The following is a 21,642-nucleotide window of genomic DNA, read 5'->3' on the forward strand; positions in this document are numbered from 1 at the left end:
AAGTATCAATTAAAATTTGCTTTAAATGTTTAATAACTAAACTTTGGTCATCTTAATTGTTATTGGAGTTTTTTTCACCAAATAAATTAAATTATTACTTTGTTTTCATTCAATTCTGACCATGAATGAGAAAAAACAAAAGTGTCAACAATTAGACAATTAATTAATTATTATTCTACTAATCGTTTTACCTTTAAACTGACCTTATGGGTCAATCTAAAAGGTTATTGGCTTTGTGTAACTCTAGTAGGTTTGTATAATTGATGATTCAGTTGATTCTCATGAATGAGAATCAAGATTTCCGGTTGACATGATGACTTTATTTGATTTCTCTTCCGGTTAATCTTTTTTTTCTGTTTACATACTGGGAATGACCAAGGAAAATAAAAGATGATGATTAATTCAATTGAATTAACATATAAGATGACCAACGGATGAATGAGAAGAAGATTTTGTTTTGATTGTTTAACCAAGATGATTTTACGTGATGAAATTAAGTTAATTGTGATCAATTGATGGATATCCGATTATTATTATTATTCTGAAATGTTAAACGATGACAACAATTAAAAGGTGAGAGAAAGAGAAAAGGTAAAAGAGTAACCAATTAGTATGGAAGATGAAGAGAAAGTTAATACAATAATCATCGGATTAAGAGGATTAATTAGCGAGAAGACAATGAAAAGTGATAACAATGTGTTTATATAATCTGCTTGTTGACAGTATCATCACGTCGTGAGAGAGAGAGAGAGAGAGAGAGAGAGAGAGAGAGATGGTCAAGCAAGTCTGGACGAAAGGGAAAAAAGAAAATATCAGCTGAGAGATGAGAAGCGAAAAACGAAAAGCGAAAGTTAAATTGTTATCATTATCAATTTTCGTGAACAATTAGTTTACCTAATAAATTCTAAAGTTCGTCCAGCACAAGAATAAGGTCGTTCTCGGCGAAGAAGAAGAAAAATATTGTTTTGAGAACGAACCAGTTTCGGACAATCGTTAGTTAGAAGATAAAAGTTTTGATTAAGTGAAAATTTGATAACTAAAGAGAAAGTAAATTAAGCGTAATTGTAATTGTAGTAGTTGGTGTTGAGTACGAGGTCTAAGGCTAAGCTTAATTAATTAGGGAAATAATGATAATATTAACTGACCACCACCTTCGTCATCATTGATGAGGATAAATAGTCGAGTTACATTGTTACATCTAATGGTGACATTGTTTTCTTCACTTGATTCGTCGATTAAAGGTTCGAATGGAGGAGTGTCCCTTGTATGTGAATGTCCAGTCAAGACGTTTTGACCACATCTTCTTAATGAATATGAATAAATTACATCACCTTTGTCATCATCATCATTTTCATCGTCATCATCATCATCATCATCTCGTCGTCATTCACATACAAATATATATACTCTTTTTTTTCCTCTTTATTATTGTGACCATCGAGTTCTGAACTTTTCGTGAAGGCGGTCACCACAATTTTCCGTCTTATATAAAGAGTGAAACAATATCTTAGTTCGCAGATTGTTGTTGATTATTTCACCGGAGAGATTACAACAAGTTCTGAACAATCCATCGGTTCATTTATCCACTTTGATTAAGTGCTAATAAGTTTGAGGATAAAAGTTAATTCGTTAATCATATTTGAAAACTTAATGATCAAACTATATAGTTGACCTATTGTTTTAATCAACCTTCAATTACCGACCATTAAGAGTTGTGGTTATATTCAAAATTTGATTGTGATTGTGTTATTGTGATCAAGTTAATTACAATTTTTTTTACCATTAACCAAGGTGATTATCAATCGTGCAGTTAATTATCAACATTTTCCCCACAAAATGTATCTATCGGTAAGTTAATCTTATCTAATTCACTACGAATGTAAAATCAATTACCTTACTCTGAATAGTTGATTAAGTTTGATTAGACTCGTTCAATTTGATTACCATAATGATTATGATTGTCAATTAAATCATATGAGTTAATAGTTGTTAATACATTTCCATCAAATTGATCCTCACTCTCTCTCTCTCCAATTTGGTTACACCATTGTTTTTTAGACAATCGTTGCTTTAATTGTGACCTTAACCTTAACGGAAGCTAGAAATGACCTTAAGACACTTGAGACAGCCTATTCGTCAAGATATCCATTACCACCACCAGAATATGAACAATCTCATGGATCATATGGAAAACATGATTCTTCCTATGGAGCTCATGGACACGATGATTATGGTTTGTTGATTGATTACCATCTCTCCTTTATAATTATCCTCTTTTGATTCAGTTGATTTATCTTTTTAATTGTCTTCTCTTGTCTTTTTTTTCTGGTTCGTCAATCTTGCTCTTCCCTCTTCCTTCAAATTAAACTGAAAATTCAACAGGAACTCATGACAAGTATGGTGATCACAATCAAGGATCTCATGGCTTGAAAAAATACTCCAAATACGGTTTAAACAAAGCCGATGGAGCCCAAAGCGGCGCTTATGGCCGTAACCATGGTTATGGCCTTTACTCACGAAACCGAGGGTATGGTTATGAGAAACACTATGCTTACGACAAAGAGGTAAGATCCCGAATTCATATAATCAAACAGATCAATAATCTCTGATCAATTCAGTTGGAATATCGAAAAACAAAAGCGTTTCCTCTTCGTCCCATGAATAAATGAAAAAAAAAGAAAACATCAAATTGATAGAATACAATTTTCGCTACCGTAACAAGATCCATTTGAGGTCAAAATTGTGGATGATGATGATGATGATGATGTCCTGAGAGAGATGAATGAAAAGAAATCAAATTGTCATGATTGATGTAAAAAAAAGTGAAAACAAAGGGAATCGAGAGATGAAAATAAGATTGATGGTCACATTGTAATTTACTCACCTTATTATTAACCGAAATGATTATTACATGATTTAGATAAATTAATATAATGACCATCAAGATTTACTTACTCTTCACACAATTAACCATCACTTTAAAATGAAATAATGATGATAATTGATTGTAACAATAATTTGTTTTGTTTCTCGTTTCTTTCCATTAACTTTTGTTTTCTTCTTCTTGTTAACTTGTCAACTTGACGACAGTTTTCAACCAAAGAGCATGGATCAGATCATGCAACTCAATCAGGTCATCAGGGTCACCACGATGAACACGGTCAACATGGTAAGTTGTCAACACAATTACTTATTATTTACCTGAAAGAAGAAGAAAAAAATTATCAACAATTAAAAAAATCAAAGAATCAAAGTTGACATTATCTCACTGAAACTCTAATGAGAATAATCTTTCAATGAATTTCAATGTTACCTTTTTTTTAGACGAAATTTAATTGTTTCTCTTTCTCTGATTCTAATTCTAATTCTAATTAAATTTCAATTTCTTTTAATCTCTTAACTAATTCATTAATCAACTAATTAAGATCTTGCCTCACATGGTGATTATAAAAATGACAAATATGGAGCCCATGATAAGTATGGTAAACATGGACATGGTAAATACGGTCAACAGGCTGGTTCATATGGTAATCATGATTCTAATTACAAAAGGTAAGAATAATTAATTGTTAATTAGATGAAACAATAGAGTGAAATCTGTGATGTTGTTCAATGGTAAAGTTGAATAACCATTAAAAGAATCGTAATCACTTGTCTTTTGGTATTGAAAAAAAGCCAAAGAGATTCGGATGATTGAATTGAGAAGACAGAACTTTTTTTTTATTCTTTTCGATTATAATAGAAATCGGTTAATCACATTAAATGCCTATTTTTTTTGTTCTTTTTTCATTCTCTATCAGATTACCTAAGCAACATGTCTCACCCTATCTCGGTATGTACAGAACAGGGTATCCATCATCAGGGCCTTCCAACTATGAAGCTCCGATTCCATATGAAGCTTCCCATGAGCAACCATACCGAACCTATTCCGATGCACCAAAAGCTGATTCACCTCCATCCAAATACTACTAATTTTCAATGAAATCATCAAATTTAAATGGTAACAATTAACGATAATCTTTCAGAAAAAAAAATCAGATAAAAATAATAACAAACGATTATCAATATCGGTTTTATTATAATCCATAACAAGAGAGATTATAATTTCCGTTTCCATTCAGAATTATTATTATTTCTGAATTTGAATAATTTTCATGATTCTCTTGCGTTTATGATTGTTATCAAATCGTTATCATCATCGTTGTAATATATTTTCATTACCAACAACAATTTAGCGATTGTTTTATTGTTAATTATCCTCTTTTTTTGCTCTCATTCATTGTGTTAATTATTATCCAATTTTAGACTCAAGCATCAAATCAAAAATCATAAAAAAAAATTCATCAAGATATTTTTTTCCTATTCTTTCATCGTACTAATTTGTCAACGATTATCAATTCTGAACTAAGTTCTGAACAATTATGAACAATCACCAGAATGATACTCATGAAATTGTAATTGAGTTTTCTAAATTGTCAATTATAATTGTATTGTTTTCCCTGTTCAATCTTGAATCTTAATTGTCTCCAATTGATTTACAACCATTGACAAATTTGTTAATTTATATCATTCTACTACTTAAATAATAATAACAACAATTTATCTAATTACGAAACTAATTAAACTTATTCTCAACCCAAATGTCCAAATTGTTTAAAAGGAAAATCGCAAATTAAATTGCTAATCAATGGTAAAGAAAAAATCAATTAACATTAATTGTTTCACCTAAAAGGAACCCAATGAACAACAATTAACTTTGATAACCTTGTAACAATTGACCTTATCCATTAGGTATAAGTACTAATTAGTAGTAAACAATTAGCAATTAAATGATGAGGAAGATGAAAATATAAATTAAACCAACAACAATTAGCTGATAATGTTACAAATTTCCAACTCTTAAATGTTTTATCATTAAAATTTAGTTTTAACTAAATTACAAGCACAATTAGTTTATTAAACATTCATTAAAATATATTCACATAAACACAATTAACAAAAAAAAAGTTAAATTGTTAATATTAAGAGAGTGAAATTTTTGTTAATCACAATCAAATTAAATGTCATTTTCCTCTAATTGTTAAAAACAAAAGATTTGATTCTTAAAAATGAAACAATCAACTAATCATGCTAATTTAATCTCATTTTTCCTCTAATCAGTTAATCATAATAATGATAATGTTTAATTGTTCACTAATTACATTGATGACATTTTCTTGATGATGGTCACTAATTGTTTGCTTGACAATTTGAAGGTCAGTTTAATATCAGGTCAATTTAATTTAATTGTTGTTAGAAAATGATTTCAAAGTTAATTGCCCTGCAATCAGAATCAATTTAACTTGAAATCAATTGATTGTTTCAATAAATCATTCAATCAATTGGTGAAAATAACAATAAAAGGTTAACAATTAAATCAATCATTAGTATCATCATCATCATCTTCATCATGATCAATACAACAATTAACAAATTGTACTTTTATGGTTGCACGAAGATGATTTTTAATTGTTGTTATGCTTTTTAAATTTTAATTTACTTTGGGGATGAACAATTAAAAACAATTTACAAGACTCATTGATTGTAATAACCTTTTGTTAATTGTTGATGAGAATCAAAAAAAAGTGAAAGTTAATCAAAAACGAAACATTTTAATCAATGGATACAATTAACTACCAATTTAATTGTTTCCATCAGCACAAAATCAACTATGGATTCATTGAGTTAATTGCCAATTAAAATTTCATTTCAATTTCAATTGTGATTAAAATTATTTTTCCAGTTTAATTGTTGAAAATCAATAAAAATATTTCCAACTAATTGTTATGTAAATAGTAATTGAAATTGATTTCCAATAATGAATTTCCAACAATTAACTTTCATGTTTATACCAATTGAGCAAAACCATAGAAACCAAAACAAACAATTAACCAAGTGAATTAATTAAACAACTTTGATTGTATAATAACAGTTAATTAAATTGTAATGATTAACTAAACATATAAAAGCAAAAAGTTAATAAATAACAATCATAATCATCAGAAAGGTTTCCAAGTTGTGATTAAAAAGTTAATTGTTGTTGAGTAATAATAATAACATGATGGTTCAATTTATTTTCAATTGTGATGCAATTAAATTGTTACAATTTAATTTTTCCATTAATCATCATGATTGTTGATCTACAATTGGATTAACAGTTGATTAGAATGAAATTTTCATCAGGTAATATTTATCATCTAATATTTGAAGATGAGGATGAAGATAAAATAACGGGTCCAGTCAAAGAAATTAAGGTTAGAAAGAAAGAGAATGATGATAAATTAGACAGAGAAGATGATTAGAGTGGAACTGCGTCTTCATCCTCTTTCTAAATATAGACAGAGAAAAAGAAAGAGAAAAGCAAAGAGAGAGAGAGAGAGAGAAATGAGCCAAGTGAGTGAAAGAAAATCCTAAATTTAGCTTATCCACTTCAGTTTGTGTTTTCCATTTTTTCGGTTACCTTTCTATCTGATTTTGATTTACTTTTGATAATCAACAGTCTCACAATTGATTAATTACTTGAGCTAATTAATTCTAAATGAAATCAGTTTAATCTGTTTTCGCTTCTCAGATCAGGTTAATCTCCTTATTCTTGGTTTTGTTTTGGTTTTGGTTTTTTCTTCTCTCTCTTATCCATTTTTGCTTTTGTTGTTGTTGTTTTTTTGCTTCTCTTTATTTATATCAACATGATAACTAATCTTCGTTTGTCTGGTGATTATGATTATCGTCAATTGAACTATTCTGTCTGTAGATAAAGTAAAATCTACTCGAGAATTGATATCTCATTGTCTATAATTTTCTGATTCATCTTTTGTTTGATCAGACTTACAATTCCAGTGACTAATAATCAATTTGTTTTCTTCATCTTCTTCTGCTGTTGCAAAGGAAAAAAAAGGTAAATATGAATTAATTTGATTACCTTTCGGGTATTTGATTAATTATTTTTTCCATTTTTTTCTGTTATTTGATCTTCAATATTTCTGTTCTTCTCTCTTGATAATTTCAACTAATTCTGTTCATTATTTTCTCTCTCTCTGTGTCTCTCTTTCTTTAGGAATTTACTTTTTGTTTCTCTATAATAATACCAAAGATATGAAAAAATGTTCCAATTGATTGTATTTACCAAAAGGACTTGAAATGTGGTTAAATTATTATTATCCAAATTCATTGAATTCTATTGATTGTCTTGTTCTCTCCTTTATGACAAAGTGACCAGTGTTTTCTGGTTTTCAGTTGACCATCGAGTTGATTTCATCCATTTTATTGATTTGATTGATTTAAAAGGTGTAAACAAGACCATCGAGTTAAAGACTTGGTGGTTCTTGTTTAATTGATCGCATGTGAATGAGACCAATTTGTTATTACATGTTGACCTCCCTATGGAAGAGGAAACCGTTACTTTTGGCCATTGTGATGGTCGCATCTTTCACCGTGATCGCCCTTCAGTACAATAGTGTCTCTGATTCAAAGAGAAACAGTCTCGATCCTCAAATATCTTCTTCTTCATTCAACCCACACTCAACCAGGAATAATGTAAACTCCTACTCTCAGGATAGTCAATCATTACCAAGGAGAAATCTATCAGCTCTTGGATTAGATAATGGAAATATTAATCATAACAAAACAACCACAATCAGAATGAGAATGAGAATGAGTATAACAATAAAAAAGACAAATCAGATCAGTACATTGAAAAGAGACGAGATGAAGATGATCCAAATAACTTGAGTGATGGTGGAGATTCAAGTGATAAAAGACAATCAAATTCACCAGTTTCATCTTCATCAATCGCTGCTCCTTATGAATCTTTTGGTGGAAAATATTCTCATTTATTTACATCGGAAGATAAGAATTCAAGAATCAAAAAGGACGGAGAGAGAAACAGTTATTATGTTCCTCCATTTAGATTGGTTCACTTCGACCTGAAAGGAGCCCCACCAAAGATGAGTTACCTCAAGTCGATACTCGAACTGGTAAAAGAGGCCGGGGCCACTGGTATTCTCGTTGAGTATGAGGACATGTTCCCATACGAAGGCTATTTAAGTGATATCTCGGCAAAAAATGCTTACACGAAACAAGAAATTGATCTGTTACTCAAGACGTCGGAACAACTTGGTTTGGATGTGATTCCTCTTATTCCGACCTTTGGACACATGGAATTTGTTCTTAAATCGCCCAAATTCCGGCACCTTCGAGAATATGATCCATATCCAATGGCTTTGTGTCCTTCTCAAAACGAAACTTTTTTTCTCATCCAACAAATGGTCGATCAAATCATGTCCGCTCATCCCAATATCAAATGGCTTCACATTGGTTGTGATGAAGTCTTTCAAATAGCCTATTGTGACAAATGTCGAAACTCCGATCGGGACACTCTTTTCCTTAATCATGTAATTAAAGTTGCCAAATACGTGAGGTCTAAACACTCAGTTATCCCCATCGTTTGGGACGATATGTTGAGGAACATGTCACCAGAAAGGTTAAAGGAAAGTAAAATTGGTTCTCTGGTCGAACCGATGATCTGGACTTATGTCAAGGACATTTATCGTTTCATTCCCTACCCAACGTTCACCTACTTTGCCGACACTTTTGACAATGTTTGGGCTGCAAGTGCCTTTAAGGGAGCCTTTGGTGAGACCCTTACAGTGCCCAATGTCAAGATGCACCTGGAAAACAACGAGGGCTGGCTCGAAGTGATGGCCGAGCAACATGGACACTTTAAATCTTTCAGAGGAATCGTGGTGACGGGTTGGCAAAGGTACGATCACTTGGGTACTCTTTGTGAACTCCTTCCTTCGGGACTACCTTCGCTCATCATTGATCTCATCACCTTAAAAAATGGACACTTTGATGTGACCAAAGTGTTTAAAGAGTTTGACAAAATAATGAAATGTTCATCTTCATCTTCATACTCTAACAATAACAATCAATATGGTTACCGTGAAGAAAGTAACATGATTGGTTCAAACAATGGAAACACCAATGGATTTGACTTTGAATCGGATCCTTATTTGTACAATCGAGCCTCTAATTGCTTATTCCCTGGATCATCAATCTTCAAGATGACACAAACTGTCGCCGATGCCGTTAAACGTGTAAACGATTACATTTACGATGTGACCATTCACAAGGCCTGGCTAACGGACTATAATGTGCGTCATAATGTTTCTAATCCTTATCGAGTAGACGAAGGGCTAGAACAACATAGTAATGTGCACTTTTTGTTGACTTCTGCTCTTCGATCTGCATCCTCATCACTTCGAGAAGCTTTCGATGAATTCACGGTGAATGAATGGATAGAACAAAATATTTATCCCTATCTTCTTAAAATGGAAAAAGTTCTAAAAGATGGAGAAAATCTAAAGAAATCTAAAGTTTGGCCTCGAAGACCTTATCCTCCTCTTCCTGATATGAAACGATTTGGATTATGATTAAACGAAGAGCAATAATGAATAACCAAACTTACTCTTAATTTTATCGTTTACTTTCAATCGATAATTAAGCTTGAAGCTAATGATACAACATTTTATCATTTCCAATATAAATACATCGATGTGTAATAATTGAACCTCAACCAGTTCCCACCAAAACCATCACCTACTTTATAATAATCTAAATTATCAAATATAAAGAGAGAATCGTTTGTAAAACCAAATACAATAGTTACTGATACATAAGGAAAAGGAAACTATTTTCAATTTCTCTCTCTCATTCTAAATTTATCTCTCCATTTCTGGTTTCCAGCATCATTATCATCACCCAAACAATCATTATCCATGCTACTGTTTAGATGAACGGAACAAAAAGTCTAAAAGGAATACAGGAACAATCGAGCAAGAGGTCAAATCATCTCACAAACTCCAAAATCACAATCATAACCCTTGTGTCCAGATAATCCAACACATTAGGGGAACATTATCATCACCTCTCATCCTAATCAACTTAATCATCTCATCAGTTAATCTTACAATCAGTTGGTGAAGAAAAAAAAATCTCTATTGTTCTTGGAGATTTGATGTCAATTACTCTTGTTTAACTGATATTCTGTTGATACACTTGCAAAGTCACACAAATTGTCTCACTTTCAAAGTCTATGTTAGTGTTGATCACCCTAGTGGAACTGATTTTGTGAGTTTAGTGATTAAGGTGACGGAGAACAATTTAAAAGCAAATTAATTTCAACATTTGACGAAAAAGAGAAAAGAAAAGAAACTGAAAAAAGTGAAAATGATTCTAAACAACGGGAAAAGGAGAGATAATATCATGAAGAATCAGTGAACAATGAAGAGACAATTAAAGGGAAAGAGTTGATTATTATTCTATTCTTATTAATATTAATAGAACACGATAACTATTATTATCTTTCCATAGAATTCTTTTAAAGGATTCGTTCATTGTCACCAAAGAATAAGACCATAGGTTATGAAAAGAAAAGTATCAAGATTTAGATGTTTTTTCTTCTTTCGTCATCATTTACCTGATTCCATCTTCTAAGATGAGTTAATCTCTCTCTCTCTCAATGATTAATCCTTAAGTCACATCGCAACTTTTTTAATCTCATCACTTGATTGATCCAAACTCATCAATCACCATTGACATTTATAATTACCATTTTCATTCATTGTAAATGTCATCATCATCTTCCTCATCAAAGTCTCTCAAATGTAGTGTGAGTAATTAATTGTGACAATTAACTGCATATTGTTTAATTTACTCTTATTTAAATCGCGAAGAGAAAAAAAAACCTCAACCATTATAAAGGAAAAACAATTTTATTCCCAATCAAGGATGAAATTATTGACAATTAACCAACTGCAATCAACTAAAAGGCAACCAAGTCTTAATTGTTTACCAAAAAAACATCCAATTAATTAAATTGTTGTAACTCCTTTCTCTCTCTCTCTCGGTGTTAATTATCTTAATATTTTGTAAACAACTTTCACCTCTTGTCATTTAATTTAATTGCTGTTCTCTCAATCAATATAAATGCATAACTGATATTTGTAAATCTATTTAAACTTAAATTGTTATTGATTGAAAATTAATCAGCCCAATAATAGACATTTGTAAATGATTATGAAAGCTTTTAATTCAATCGTTACAATTGAGTTTAATTCAAATTATAAAAACATTTTCACAAATAATAAAATCACTTAAATGTTGATCAATACCAAATTAATAAAAGATTGATGAGATTAACAATCATAACAATTTAAAGCATCGAACCAAATCAACTAATTAATCAAATACACATAGATAATACTAAAAATTGTTAATTGTTTGTTGTTAAGTTCAAATGTACTTGACAATTTAGTAATTACGATTGTTCTTAGCAATTAATCAACTTAGATTATGAAAGTAAAACTAATCATAATCAAACAATTAACAGGGTAATTTAATTGCAAGTCTCGAGGATGAGATTAATCTTTTCTCGATTGATCCAAATTACAGGGTGATCAAAAGTTCGTGTGAGGGGTAATAAGGGTTAGAGATGCTCAGACAAACATTTACATTTCTGAATTCGATTCGACCCCCATTCCCTTTCACACGAACTTTTTGATCACCCTGTATAATCCCGTGACGCGATCGAGATTAAAATTAGCTTGATAATTAAATAATCTAATTAGAGTTTCTCTTACCAGTTTGAAAGTCATTGTATCTAATTAGATTTGATTAACGAAACAACCTGACTGTTTGTTTATGATCTAATGAACTAATCTCAATTAATTAGTGGGCTGAAAATTATAATGAGATTTGAATGAATAAAAGGTAAATATCATTGATAAAACATTCATTTTAATTGTTACTCTCCTGGTGAACATTTCAATTCCTTAATTATCTGAGTTTTTTTTTCGACAATTGAACAAACGATTTGAAAATGATTAACCTAATGGGTAAAGTTGCTCTAATTACTGGTTCGAGTGATGGTATTGGTGCTGCTACGGCCATTCTGTTTTCGTCTCTTGGTGCTAAGGTCGCGATCGTTGGTCGGACTCAAAGTAAATTGGATAAAGTTTCAAGTGAATGTCAATCTAAATCTCCTAATGGATTAAAACCAATTGTAATCCAAGCAGATTTCGAGAATGATGGAGATGTAAAGAGGACTTTTGATGAGACAATTAAAGCTTATAATAAATTAGATATTCTTGTGAACAATGCTGGTGTTGCTCGAAAAAGTAATTTTACTGATGATGATGCTCTCGAAGATTATGATCGAGTGATGCAGATCAATGTCCGATCAGTGGTTCTATTGACTAAATTAGCGAAAGATCATCTTACTCAATCGAAAGGTGCTATTATCAATGTCTCAAGTATCGCCAGTATTAGAATGGTAAGTTATTATTCTGGTCACTGGAAAATCACTGATTATCATTTCTTTTTAAAACTTTTAGAGTGGTACTCATTGGTCTTATTGTATGTCCAAAGCAACACTCGATATGTTCACGCGATCAATGGCATCCTTACTTGGACCTGAAGTTCGGGTCAACTCGGTTAATCCTGGTCCAGTTCGAAGCAACTTCTGGAATGCTCATGAAGATCCAAAATCTTTACTGGACCACATGGAAACACAGACGCCCTTACAACGAGTCGGTGTTCCCGATGACATCGCTCAGTTGATCGCTTTTCTGGCCTCCGATGCTGCTAAAAACATTACAGGTTCAATTGTTGTCTCTGATTCTGGTACTCTCATAGCCAATCCACACAAGTAATCATGAACATTGGTGTTCATCTATTATGCTAAATCAAAAGATTTTGATAATAAATTGATTTGTATGATTGATTATTTGTTCAATAGATTCTTAATATTTGTATTTTAGTATCATTTGCTTAATTATGTAAGGCATACTTAATTAAACGTAATATCATATGATTAACTTTTATTAGACTTTGAAATAAAATCATTTTGATGACGATTAATAAACGTTGGTAGATAAGCAATTAGATTCCAAGGTGATCAAGTTTGAATGAACTGTAATCTTGACTTGATTTTGCATCATTTTCAATTAAAACTCATACATGTAGATGGCATTAACTTGTTTACTTGAAAACTAATCGTTAGATTTAAAAGATTTCAGTTAATTGTTTACTTGCAACTAAATTGTTGGGCGTTCATTTGACTCTTGATTGTAAAAGTTTTGCTTATTTACATAGTGAAAATGATTAACTTAACAGGTAAAGTTGCTCTAATTACTGGTTCGAGTGATGGTATTGGTGCTGCTACGGCCATTCTGTTTTCGTCTCTTGGTGCTAAGGTCGCGATCGTTGGTCGGACTCAAAGTAAATTGGATAAAGTTTCAAGTGAATGTCAATCTAAATCTCCTAATGGATTAAAACCAATTGTAATCCAAGCGGATTTCGAGAAAGATGAAGATGTAAAGAGGACTTTTGATGAGACAATTAAAGCTTATAATCAATTGGATATTCTTGTTAACAATGCTGGTGTTGCTTGTCAGAAACGGTTTGCCGAAGAAGGTGATCTCGAAGATTATGATCGAGTAATGCAAGTAAATGTACGGTCAGTTATCTTATTGACTAAATTGGCCAAAGATCATCTCGCTCGAGCTAAAGGGTCAATCGTAAACGTATCAAGTATCGCTGGTATTAGAATGGTAAGTTACATCTTAGTTGTGACTCTTTGTTTCTGTGTCGCTAAATTTAGTTTTATTTATATTATCAGAGTGGAACCTTTTGGTCTTACTGTATGACAAAAGCCGCACTTGACATGTTTACCAAGTCAATGGCTTCTTTACTGTCACCTGAGATTCGTGTCAACTCCGTTAATCCTGGTCCAGTTCGAACCAATTTCTTAAATCAGATTGAAAATCCTAATTCTCTATGGGATCTCATGGCAACTACTATGCCGTTACAAAGAGTTGGTGTTCCCGATGACATCGCTCAGTTGATCGCTTTTCTGGCCTCCGATGCTGCTAAAAACATTACAGGTTCAATCGTTGTCTCTGACTCTGGCTCGCTCGTCGCTGATCCTCACAAAACATTGGCCTCCGTTGTTTTTACTGATGAAAATAAACAAGGATAATTTCATGAAAATTTTTCTATGAATGTGTTGAGAAAATGATACATGTATCATGAGATGGAATCATTAAAGTTCCAGATAATCTCATTTTCTGAGTTATCTTATTAGTTTTATTACCATTCATGTTATTATCTCTCCTTTCCCGTTGTTTAGAATCATTTTCACTTTTTTCAGTTTCTTTTCTTTTCTCTTTTTCGTCAAATGTTGAAATTAATTTACTTTTAAATTGTTCTCCGTCACCTTAATCACTAAACTCACAAAATCAGTTCCACTAGGGTGATCAACACTAACATAGACTTTGAAAGTGAGACAATTTGTGTGCCTTTGCAAGTGTATCAACAGAATATCAGTAAACAAGAGTAATTGACATTATCACATCTCCAAGAACAATAGAGAATTTTTTTTTCCTCTCCAACTGATTGTAAGATTAACTGATGAGATGATTAAGTTGATTAGGATGAGAGGTGATGATAATGTTCCCCTAATGTGTTGGATTATCTGGACACAAGGGTTATGATTGTGATTTTGGAGTTTGTGAGATGATTTGACCTCTTGCTCGATTGTTCCTGTATTCCTTTTAGACTTTTTGTTCCGTTCATCATAACAGTAGCATGGATAATGATTGTTTGGGTGATGATAATGATGCTGGAAACAATAATTTCATCAAGAATATAACCCAATCGTCCTTAATCTAATTTTGTGCATTGATAGATGATTTCAATCAGTACAATTCGAGTATGATTTCAGAAGATTCTAAGTATGAAAATCTCTTATTTAATGTTAAATTGAACATAAATGTATATTGTTTGAATATACATGATGTCAAAAGATTGGTAAAGTTTTCGTTAGCGAAACTTAAACGCTGTTAATACAAATCAACATCGAAATTTTCAACAACGATTATCAATATCAAATTAATATGTAGCCTCTTCACCTCGAGTCCAATATCGTTCACCAGGTCGACCGTAAATTTGATCATCAAACTTTTCGCGATCGTTGGTCGTACACAGAGTAAATTGGATAAAGTTTCGAGTGAATATCAATCTAAATCTTCTAATGGATTAAAACCAATTGTAATCCAAGTGGATTTCGAGGACGATCGATGAGACAATTAAGGCATATAATCAATTGGATATTCTTGTCTAGATTCTGAGAAAAATATGATTGGATCAAGCATTGTCTCTGATTCTGGTTCTCTTGTCGCTGACCCAACCAAAGCGATGGCAGCTCTTTAAATGAGCTCAGTAAATATTGTATTCGTTGAACTTGGTAATAAAACTTATCATCGTTTAAAGTAAATTCAAATCGATGTTCTTTTAGGAAGTTGATTAATTGGTACCTTCATCAAACTGAATTCGCAATGGACACATTGGGAGTTTTATTTTCATTTACAAATAAGTTTTAATCAGCATAATCGACACAATCATAACAATATTGACAAGAGAAACATTATCAGAGAAAAGGAAAAAAGTTATAAAAAAAATGACCAGAGATGAAAATGTTTACATTTGAGAAAGAAAAACAGAAATTGACTTAATTAGGTTGGGAATGTACAACACTCGGTGTAATCATGACACTTTCAGGTGATTTCCATTGTTTTGTTGTAAAAATCACGATTAATTATTCTTTGCTTGGGTTGACACAAGTTGCCTTCGTTTCATTGATAATATTGATTAGATATTTCCTAATGAAATTAATGAAAATTGACAATTGATTAACAATTGTCAAAAGATTGAGGATAATTAAACCTCTCAATCAACTTTGATAGAGTGGAAATGATAATTTACTTCAGTAGTCATTTGGGTTTGTGAGTATATCAGATAAATTGGTTATCAAAGACAAATGACAAATTGATATAATTATCAATAGAGACGATTGTCTTTGGTGAAAACAATCAAACGTTAATCATTTTAAATCAGTTATTATATGTGTCTGAATATGATTTTGGCATGAATTTGATTGATTTTCTTTACATTGATGCTCAATATTAAAGTCTCATTGAGATCAATTTCCACCAACTTTCAGACTCTTTCCATCATCTAAATCACTGAATTTACTGAATCTGTTTCAATCAGATGAGAAGCGATGAGAATAAGCATTTGTCCTTAATTGACTCTATGGTTTTGGAGATGGTTAAGTTAATTATGTTGAGAATTTGCTTTATTGCTTCTGTAATCCTAATACCAATCAGGTGATATTTATAATCCAAATCGTTTCATATCAGGAAGAGGAGGATAAGGTCTTCGAGGCCAAACTTTAGATTTCTTTAGATTTTCTCCATCTTTTAGAACTTTTTCCATTTTAAGAAGATAGGGATAAATATTTTGTTCTATCCATTCATTCACCGTGAATTCATCGAAAGCTTCTCGAAGTGATGAGGATGCAGATCGAAGAGCAGAAGTCAACAAAAAGTGCACATTACTATGTTGTTCTAGCCCTTCGTCTACTCGATAAGGATTAGAAACATTATGACGCACATTATAGTCCGTTAGCCAGGCCTTGTGAATGGTCACATCGTAAATGTAATCGTTTACACGTTTAACGGCATCGGCAACAGTTTGTGTCATCCTAAAGATTGATGATCCAGGGAATAAGCAATTAGAGGCTCGATTGTACAAATAAGGATCCGATTCAAAGTCAAATCCATTGGTGTTTCCATTGTTTGAACCAATCATGTTACTTTCTTCACGGTAACCATATTGATTGTTATTGTTAGAGTATGAAGATGAAGATGAACATTTCATTATTTTGTCAAACTCTTTAAACACTTTGGTCACATCAAAGTGTCCATTTTTTAAGGTGATGAGATCAATGATGAGCGAAGGTAGTCCCGAAGGAAGGAGTTCACAAAGAGTACCCAAGTGATCGTACCTTTGCCAACCCGTCACCACGATTCCTCTGAAAGATTTAAAGTGTCCATGTTGCTCGGCCATCACTTCGAGCCAGCCCTCGTTGTTTTCGAGGTGCATCTTGACATTGGGCACTGTAAGGGTCTCACCAAAGGCTCCCTTAAAGGCACTTGCAGCCCAAACATTGTCAAAAGTGTCGGCAAAGTAGGTGAACGTTGGGTAGGGAATGAAACGGTAAATGTCCTTGACATAAGTCCAGATCATCGGTTCGACCAGAGAACCAATTTTACTTTCCTTTAACCTTTCTGGTGACATGTTCCTCAACATATCGTCCCAAACGATGGGGATAACTGAGTGTTTAGACCTCACGTATTTGGCAACTTTAATTACATGATTAAGGAAAAGAGTGTCCCGATCGGAGTTTCGACATTTGTCACAATAGGCTATTTGAAAGACTTCATCACAACCAATGTGAAGCCATTTGATATTGGGATGAGCGGACATGATTTGATCGACCATTTGTTGGATGAGAAAAAAAGTTTCGTTTTGAGAAGGACACAAAGCCATTGGATATGGATCATATTCTCGAAGGTGCCGAAATTTGGGTGATTTAAGAACGAATTCCATGTGTCCAAAGGTCGGAATAAGAGGAATCACATCCAAACCAAGTTGTTCCGCCGTCTTGAGTAGCAGATCAATTTCTTGTTTCGTGTAAGCATTTTTTGCCGAGATATCACTTAAATAGCCTTCGTATGGGAACATGTCCTCATACTCAACGAGAATACCAGTGGCTGGCCTCTTTTACCAGTTCAGTATCGACTTGAGGTAACTCATCTTTGGTGGGGCTCCTTTCAGGTCGAAGTGAACCAATCTATATGGAGGAACATAATAACTGTTTCTCTCTCCGTCCTTTTTGATTCTTGAATTCTTATCTTCCGATGTAAATAAATGAGAATATTTTCCACCAAAAGATTCATAAGGAGCAGCGATTGATGAAGATGAAACTGGTGAATTTGATTGTCTTTATCACTTGAATCTCCACCATCACTCAAGTTATTTGGATCATCTTCATCTCGTCTCTTTTCAATGTACTGATCTGATTTGTCTTTTTTATTGTTATACTCATTCTCATTCTCATTCTGATTGTGGTTGTTTTGTTATGATTAATATTTCCATTATCTAATCCAAGAGCTGATAGATTTCTCCTTGGTAATGATTGACTATCCTGAGAGTAGGAGTTTACATTATTCCTGGTTGAGTGTGGGTTGAATGAAGAAGAAGATATTTGAGGATCGAGACTGTTTCTCTTTGAATCAGAGACACTATTGTACTGAAGGGCGATCACGGTGAAAGATGCGACCATCACAATGGCCAAAAGTAACGGTTTCCTCTTCCATAGGGAGGTCAACATGTAATAACAAATTGGTCTCATTCACATGCGATCAATTAAACAAGAACCACCAAGTCTTTAACTCGATGGTCTTGTTTACACCTTTTAAATCAATCAAATCAATAAAATGGATGAAATCAACTCGATGGTCAACTGAAAACCAGAAAACACTGGTCACTTTGTCATAAAGGAGAGAACAAGACAATCAATAGAATTCAATGAATTTGGATAATAATAATTTAACCACATTTCAAGTCCTTTTGGTAAATACAATCAATTAAAACATTTTTTCATATCTTTGGTATTATTATAGAGAAACAAAAAGTAAATTCCTAAAGAGAGAGAAAATAATGAACAGAATTAGTTGAAATTATCAAGAGAGAAGAACAGAAATATTGAAGATCAAATAACAGAAAAAAATGGAGAAAAATAATTAATCAAATACCCGAAAGGTAATCAAATTAATTCATATTTACCTTTTTCTTTAGCAAGTATAGGCAACAACAGAAATTCACAATTAGTGTTATTGGAATACGAAGATGATTTTTAGAAGATTAAATTAAAGAAACATTGACATCTCTTATTTTCTGATTAGCTCTTTGTCTACACATGGAATAGTTGATTGAGAGATAATTGTTGTCACCAGAAAATGGAGATTTATGAACATGTTGTCAATAAGAGAGAGCGAGAAACAAACTGAGAATCAACAAGAAAAAAAGAAAACATTGAAAGAGAGAGAAAGGAAAAGAGAGGAAGAGAGAAGAGAAAACGAAAAAGGTAAACAAAGACTTATAAGGAAAACGATGAAAATCATTTTCTTTGAATTAATTGACTCGAAGGGGAAGTAATTAGAAATTTATTTAATTACAAAGGTAATTAAGATAATGTGGTTAATATCGACTGAGAAGTTCAATCAGATAAATTTCCCACCGAAAGATTATCATGAGAAATGTCTGATTGTTCAACTGGAAATGATTCGAATTGTTTTTTTCTTCTTCCGTTTCGATTAAAACTTAACCTTTTCTTATCAATGTTCGGATTTTTTTTTCTCCTCTCGATCTGCTTGTTGATATGAATCTCATGGTGATCAAATTTCGAGATCATGATCGATTATTACCTGAGCTGAATTGCAATTATCGAGATTAATTAGAAGTGTGAAACTTTTGTCTCAATGATTGTTGACTTCGAACTTGGTTCATCCATGATTCGATTTGATGATTTTCTAAAAAGTGACAATGGAAGTTAGATATAATTGAGATGATTGATCTCTACCTAATACTATTGATCGAGTGGCAAATTGTCTACAATTAGAGTCTAATTGTAGATTAGCTTCTTGATTATTTAACAGATAATTGTCAGACAGAAAAGTGATCGGAAAGATTTCCTATTGATAACAACAACTTAATCAGTTAGATAATTGTTGTGATCAGTTTATTGTATCGAATCGAAGTGAATTAGCTTAAGCACAATTGTCATGTGGTTCCATGTGATTATCTAATCTCTGAACTGATTAACAGGTACAAACGTGAGTTACTCAATAAACTGATCTAAATTGTCGTATTTGTATCATATTAATCATCGTTTTTTGAAATCAAAATGATTAACTTAACAATTATAGTTGATGAAGATGTAAAAAGGGCCTTTGATGAGACTATCAAAGCTTAAAAAAGTAATTACTTTCTAATAATAATTCATTGGATTATAATTAAATCCTATCGATTTGCTATCTGTGAATATAGAAAGATAGATCAACAGGATTGTATTAATTAGTTAGGAAAATTGTAATAAAAGTTTTTATATTGAGATTACATTATTTCATCATTAAGTTCTTGCAACTTTGTTATATTTAGTACTAGATTAATAAATATACAAATAGATTATGAATTACTATCCCGATTGTGAGATTGTGATCAATTAAATTAGGTGCATGTCAATAAGATTATAAATATTGATCCACATAATACACTCCAAGGTTAATTCGGTGTGAAATCAAATAAAAGCAATAATTCATCTGAATTCGTATTGTTTTTTTTTCATTTGTGCTCTGAAACAATCAACTATTGTACCAGTTGAAATTAACTGATAAACTACTAATTGTTGAACGAAATGATTGACTTAACAGGTAAAGTTGCTCTAATTACTGGTTCGAGTGATGGTATTGGTGCTGCTACGGCCATCCTGTTTTCGTCTTTTGGTGCTAAGGTCGCGATCGTTGGTCGGACTCAAAGTAAATTGGATAAAGTTTCAAGTGAATGTCAATCTAAATCTCCTAATGGACTAAAACCGATTGTAATCCAAGCGGATTTCGAGAAAGACGGACTTTTGATGAGACAATTAAAGCTTATAATCAATTGGATATTCTGGTTAACAATGCTGGTGTCGTTTCTACCAAAGGATTTACTGATTGTGATTCTCTCGAGGATTATGATCGAGTGATGCAGATCAATGTTCGAGCAGTTATCATATTAACTCGATTGGCCAAAGATCATCTTGCTCAAGCTAAAGGAGCCATAGTTAATGTTTCGAGTATCTCTGCTCTCAAAGAAGTAAGTTCTGTTCATAATAATTTAACAGTGAAAATATTATTTTGTAAAATTTCAATTTCTATTAACTCCTGTTGATATATTAATAAATAGAGTACATTATTCTGGTCATATTGTATGTCGAAATCATCTCTCGATATGTTCACTAAATCTATGGCTTCATTATTGGCACCCGAGATTCGAGTCAACTCTGTGAATCCTGGACCCGTGAAAACGAGCATTAAATTACCTGGAATTGAAAATTACGATCAATTTTACGAAACAATGGCTTCGGCAACCGCTTTAAACAAGTTCGCTTCACCTGAAGAAATCGCCAAACTAATCGCTTTTCTGGCCTCCGATGCTGCTGCTAATATGACAGGTTCAATTGTCGTTTCTGATTCTGGTTTACTGATCAAAGATCCAATGAAATCAAAGTGATTACAATCAACATTAGCCACTAAAAATTTTCTCCTCAACATTACACTTAAATTTTTTCAATAGAATTGTTAATTTTTCGTATTTTAATTCTTAATTAACTACTTAAGTGTATATCAGTTAATCCAATCTTAAGATTAAAGATAAACTTACATTTCCTCCACTCGATGAAAGTTGAAGATTAAATAAAATTATCTTATAATGAGTTAATTTAATTGCGTTTCTTTATTTGTATAATAGTTTAATCTTCCTACAATTAAAAGAATGGTTTTCATATCGATGTAACATTAAACTTAATTAACTGATTTTCTTTGGTTTCTTAATTAGATAGATGAGACAAAGAATAAATTGTTTCTTGATTATCTTTTA

General features: G+C 32.1%; 5 protein-coding genes and 1 pseudogene across 6 annotated transcripts; 5 read left to right on the top strand and 1 right to left on the bottom strand.

Moving 5' to 3' along the window:
• Nucleotides 1–1,437: 1,437 nt before the first annotated feature.
• On the top strand, nucleotides 1,438–4,641 carry LOC128390367 (uncharacterized). 2 transcript variants are annotated; one of them, XM_053350079.1, is made up of 7 exons: nucleotides 1,438–1,848; nucleotides 2,059–2,233; nucleotides 2,383–2,564; nucleotides 3,091–3,169; nucleotides 3,426–3,552; nucleotides 3,801–4,000; nucleotides 4,306–4,641. In XM_053350079.1, the coding sequence occupies exons 1-6, from the start codon at nucleotides 1,837–1,839 to the stop codon at nucleotides 3,970–3,972; spliced, it is 747 nt and encodes a 248-aa protein (XP_053206054.1). In that variant the 5' UTR covers nucleotides 1,438–1,836; the 3' UTR covers nucleotides 3,973–4,000; nucleotides 4,306–4,641. The 2 variants fall into 2 exon arrangements, with proteins under 2 accessions (XP_053206054.1, XP_053206053.1); XM_053350078.1 differs by having other exon boundaries at nucleotides 1,440–1,848; nucleotides 3,801–4,641.
• A 1,813-nt stretch (nucleotides 4,642–6,454) lies between these two features.
• On the top strand, nucleotides 6,455–11,039 carry LOC128390400 (hexosaminidase D-like). Its single transcript, XM_053350108.1, has 3 exons — nucleotides 6,455–6,934; nucleotides 7,094–7,693; nucleotides 7,744–11,039. Exons 2-3 carry the CDS (start codon nucleotides 7,384–7,386, stop codon nucleotides 9,468–9,470), a joined length of 2,037 nt encoding a protein of 678 aa, XP_053206083.1. The 5' UTR covers nucleotides 6,455–6,934; nucleotides 7,094–7,383; the 3' UTR covers nucleotides 9,471–11,039.
• Nucleotides 11,040–11,717: 678 nt separating this feature from the next.
• On the top strand, nucleotides 11,718–12,914 carry LOC128390396 (3-oxoacyl-[acyl-carrier-protein] reductase FabG-like). Its single transcript, XM_053350106.1, has 2 exons — nucleotides 11,718–12,370; nucleotides 12,432–12,914. The coding sequence occupies exons 1-2, from the start codon at nucleotides 11,918–11,920 to the stop codon at nucleotides 12,747–12,749; spliced, it is 771 nt and encodes a 256-aa protein (XP_053206081.1). The 5' UTR covers nucleotides 11,718–11,917; the 3' UTR covers nucleotides 12,750–12,914.
• A 154-nt stretch (nucleotides 12,915–13,068) lies between these two features.
• LOC128390394 (3-oxoacyl-[acyl-carrier-protein] reductase FabG-like) lies at nucleotides 13,069–14,190 on the top strand. Its single transcript, XM_053350104.1, has 2 exons — nucleotides 13,069–13,649; nucleotides 13,718–14,190. Exons 1-2 carry the CDS (start codon nucleotides 13,197–13,199, stop codon nucleotides 14,075–14,077), a joined length of 813 nt encoding a protein of 270 aa, XP_053206079.1. The 5' UTR covers nucleotides 13,069–13,196; the 3' UTR covers nucleotides 14,078–14,190.
• Nucleotides 14,191–14,825: 635 nt separating this feature from the next.
• On the bottom strand, nucleotides 14,826–19,031 carry LOC128390401 (hexosaminidase D-like). The gene is given in 3 exon segments (XM_053350109.1): nucleotides 14,826–17,927; nucleotides 18,016–18,645; nucleotides 18,790–19,031. Coding segments are annotated over 2 exon segments (1,995 nt in total). The 5' UTR covers nucleotides 18,356–18,645; nucleotides 18,790–19,031; the 3' UTR covers nucleotides 14,826–16,272.
• A 1,300-nt stretch (nucleotides 19,032–20,331) lies between these two features.
• On the top strand, nucleotides 20,332–21,286 carry LOC128390397 (3-oxoacyl-[acyl-carrier-protein] reductase FabG-like; annotated as a pseudogene).
• Nucleotides 21,287–21,642: the final 356 nt, after the last annotated feature.

The sequence above is a fragment of the Panonychus citri genome, unplaced genomic scaffold, assembly GCF_014898815.1.
Source record: "Panonychus citri isolate SS breed McGregor unplaced genomic scaffold, ASM1489881v1 Contig00119, whole genome shotgun sequence".
In the NCBI taxonomy this organism is placed as follows: Eukaryota; Metazoa; Arthropoda; class Arachnida; order Trombidiformes; family Tetranychidae; genus Panonychus; species Panonychus citri.

What these genes read in the sequence shown, in the direction of transcription:
- LOC128390367 (XM_053350079.1), top strand. An exon ending in ACTATGCTTACGACAAAGAG is followed by an intron (nt 2,565 to 3,090) that starts GTAAGATCCCGA and finishes ACTTGACGACAG; the next exon opens with TTTTCAACCAAAGAGCATGG. An exon ending in CATGATTCTAATTACAAAAG is followed by an intron (nt 3,553 to 3,800) that starts GTAAGAATAATT and finishes ATTCTCTATCAG; the next exon opens with ATTACCTAAGCAACATGTCT.
- LOC128390396 (XM_053350106.1), top strand. Translation starts at nt 11,918, where the DNA reads ATGATTAACCTAATGGGTAAAGTTGCTCTAATTACTGGTTCGAGTGAT. An exon ending in GTATCGCCAGTATTAGAATG is followed by an intron (nt 12,371 to 12,431) that starts GTAAGTTATTAT and finishes TAAAACTTTTAG; the next exon opens with AGTGGTACTCATTGGTCTTA.
- LOC128390400 (XM_053350108.1), top strand. Translation starts at nt 7,384, where the DNA reads ATGAGACCAATTTGTTATTACATGTTGACCTCCCTATGGAAGAGGAAA. An exon ending in CAGAATGAGAATGAGAATGA is followed by an intron (nt 7,694 to 7,743) that starts GTATAACAATAA and finishes AAAAGAGACGAG; the next exon opens with ATGAAGATGATCCAAATAAC.
- LOC128390394 (XM_053350104.1), top strand. Translation starts at nt 13,197, where the DNA reads ATGATTAACTTAACAGGTAAAGTTGCTCTAATTACTGGTTCGAGTGAT. An exon ending in GTATCGCTGGTATTAGAATG is followed by an intron (nt 13,650 to 13,717) that starts GTAAGTTACATC and finishes TTATATTATCAG; the next exon opens with AGTGGAACCTTTTGGTCTTA.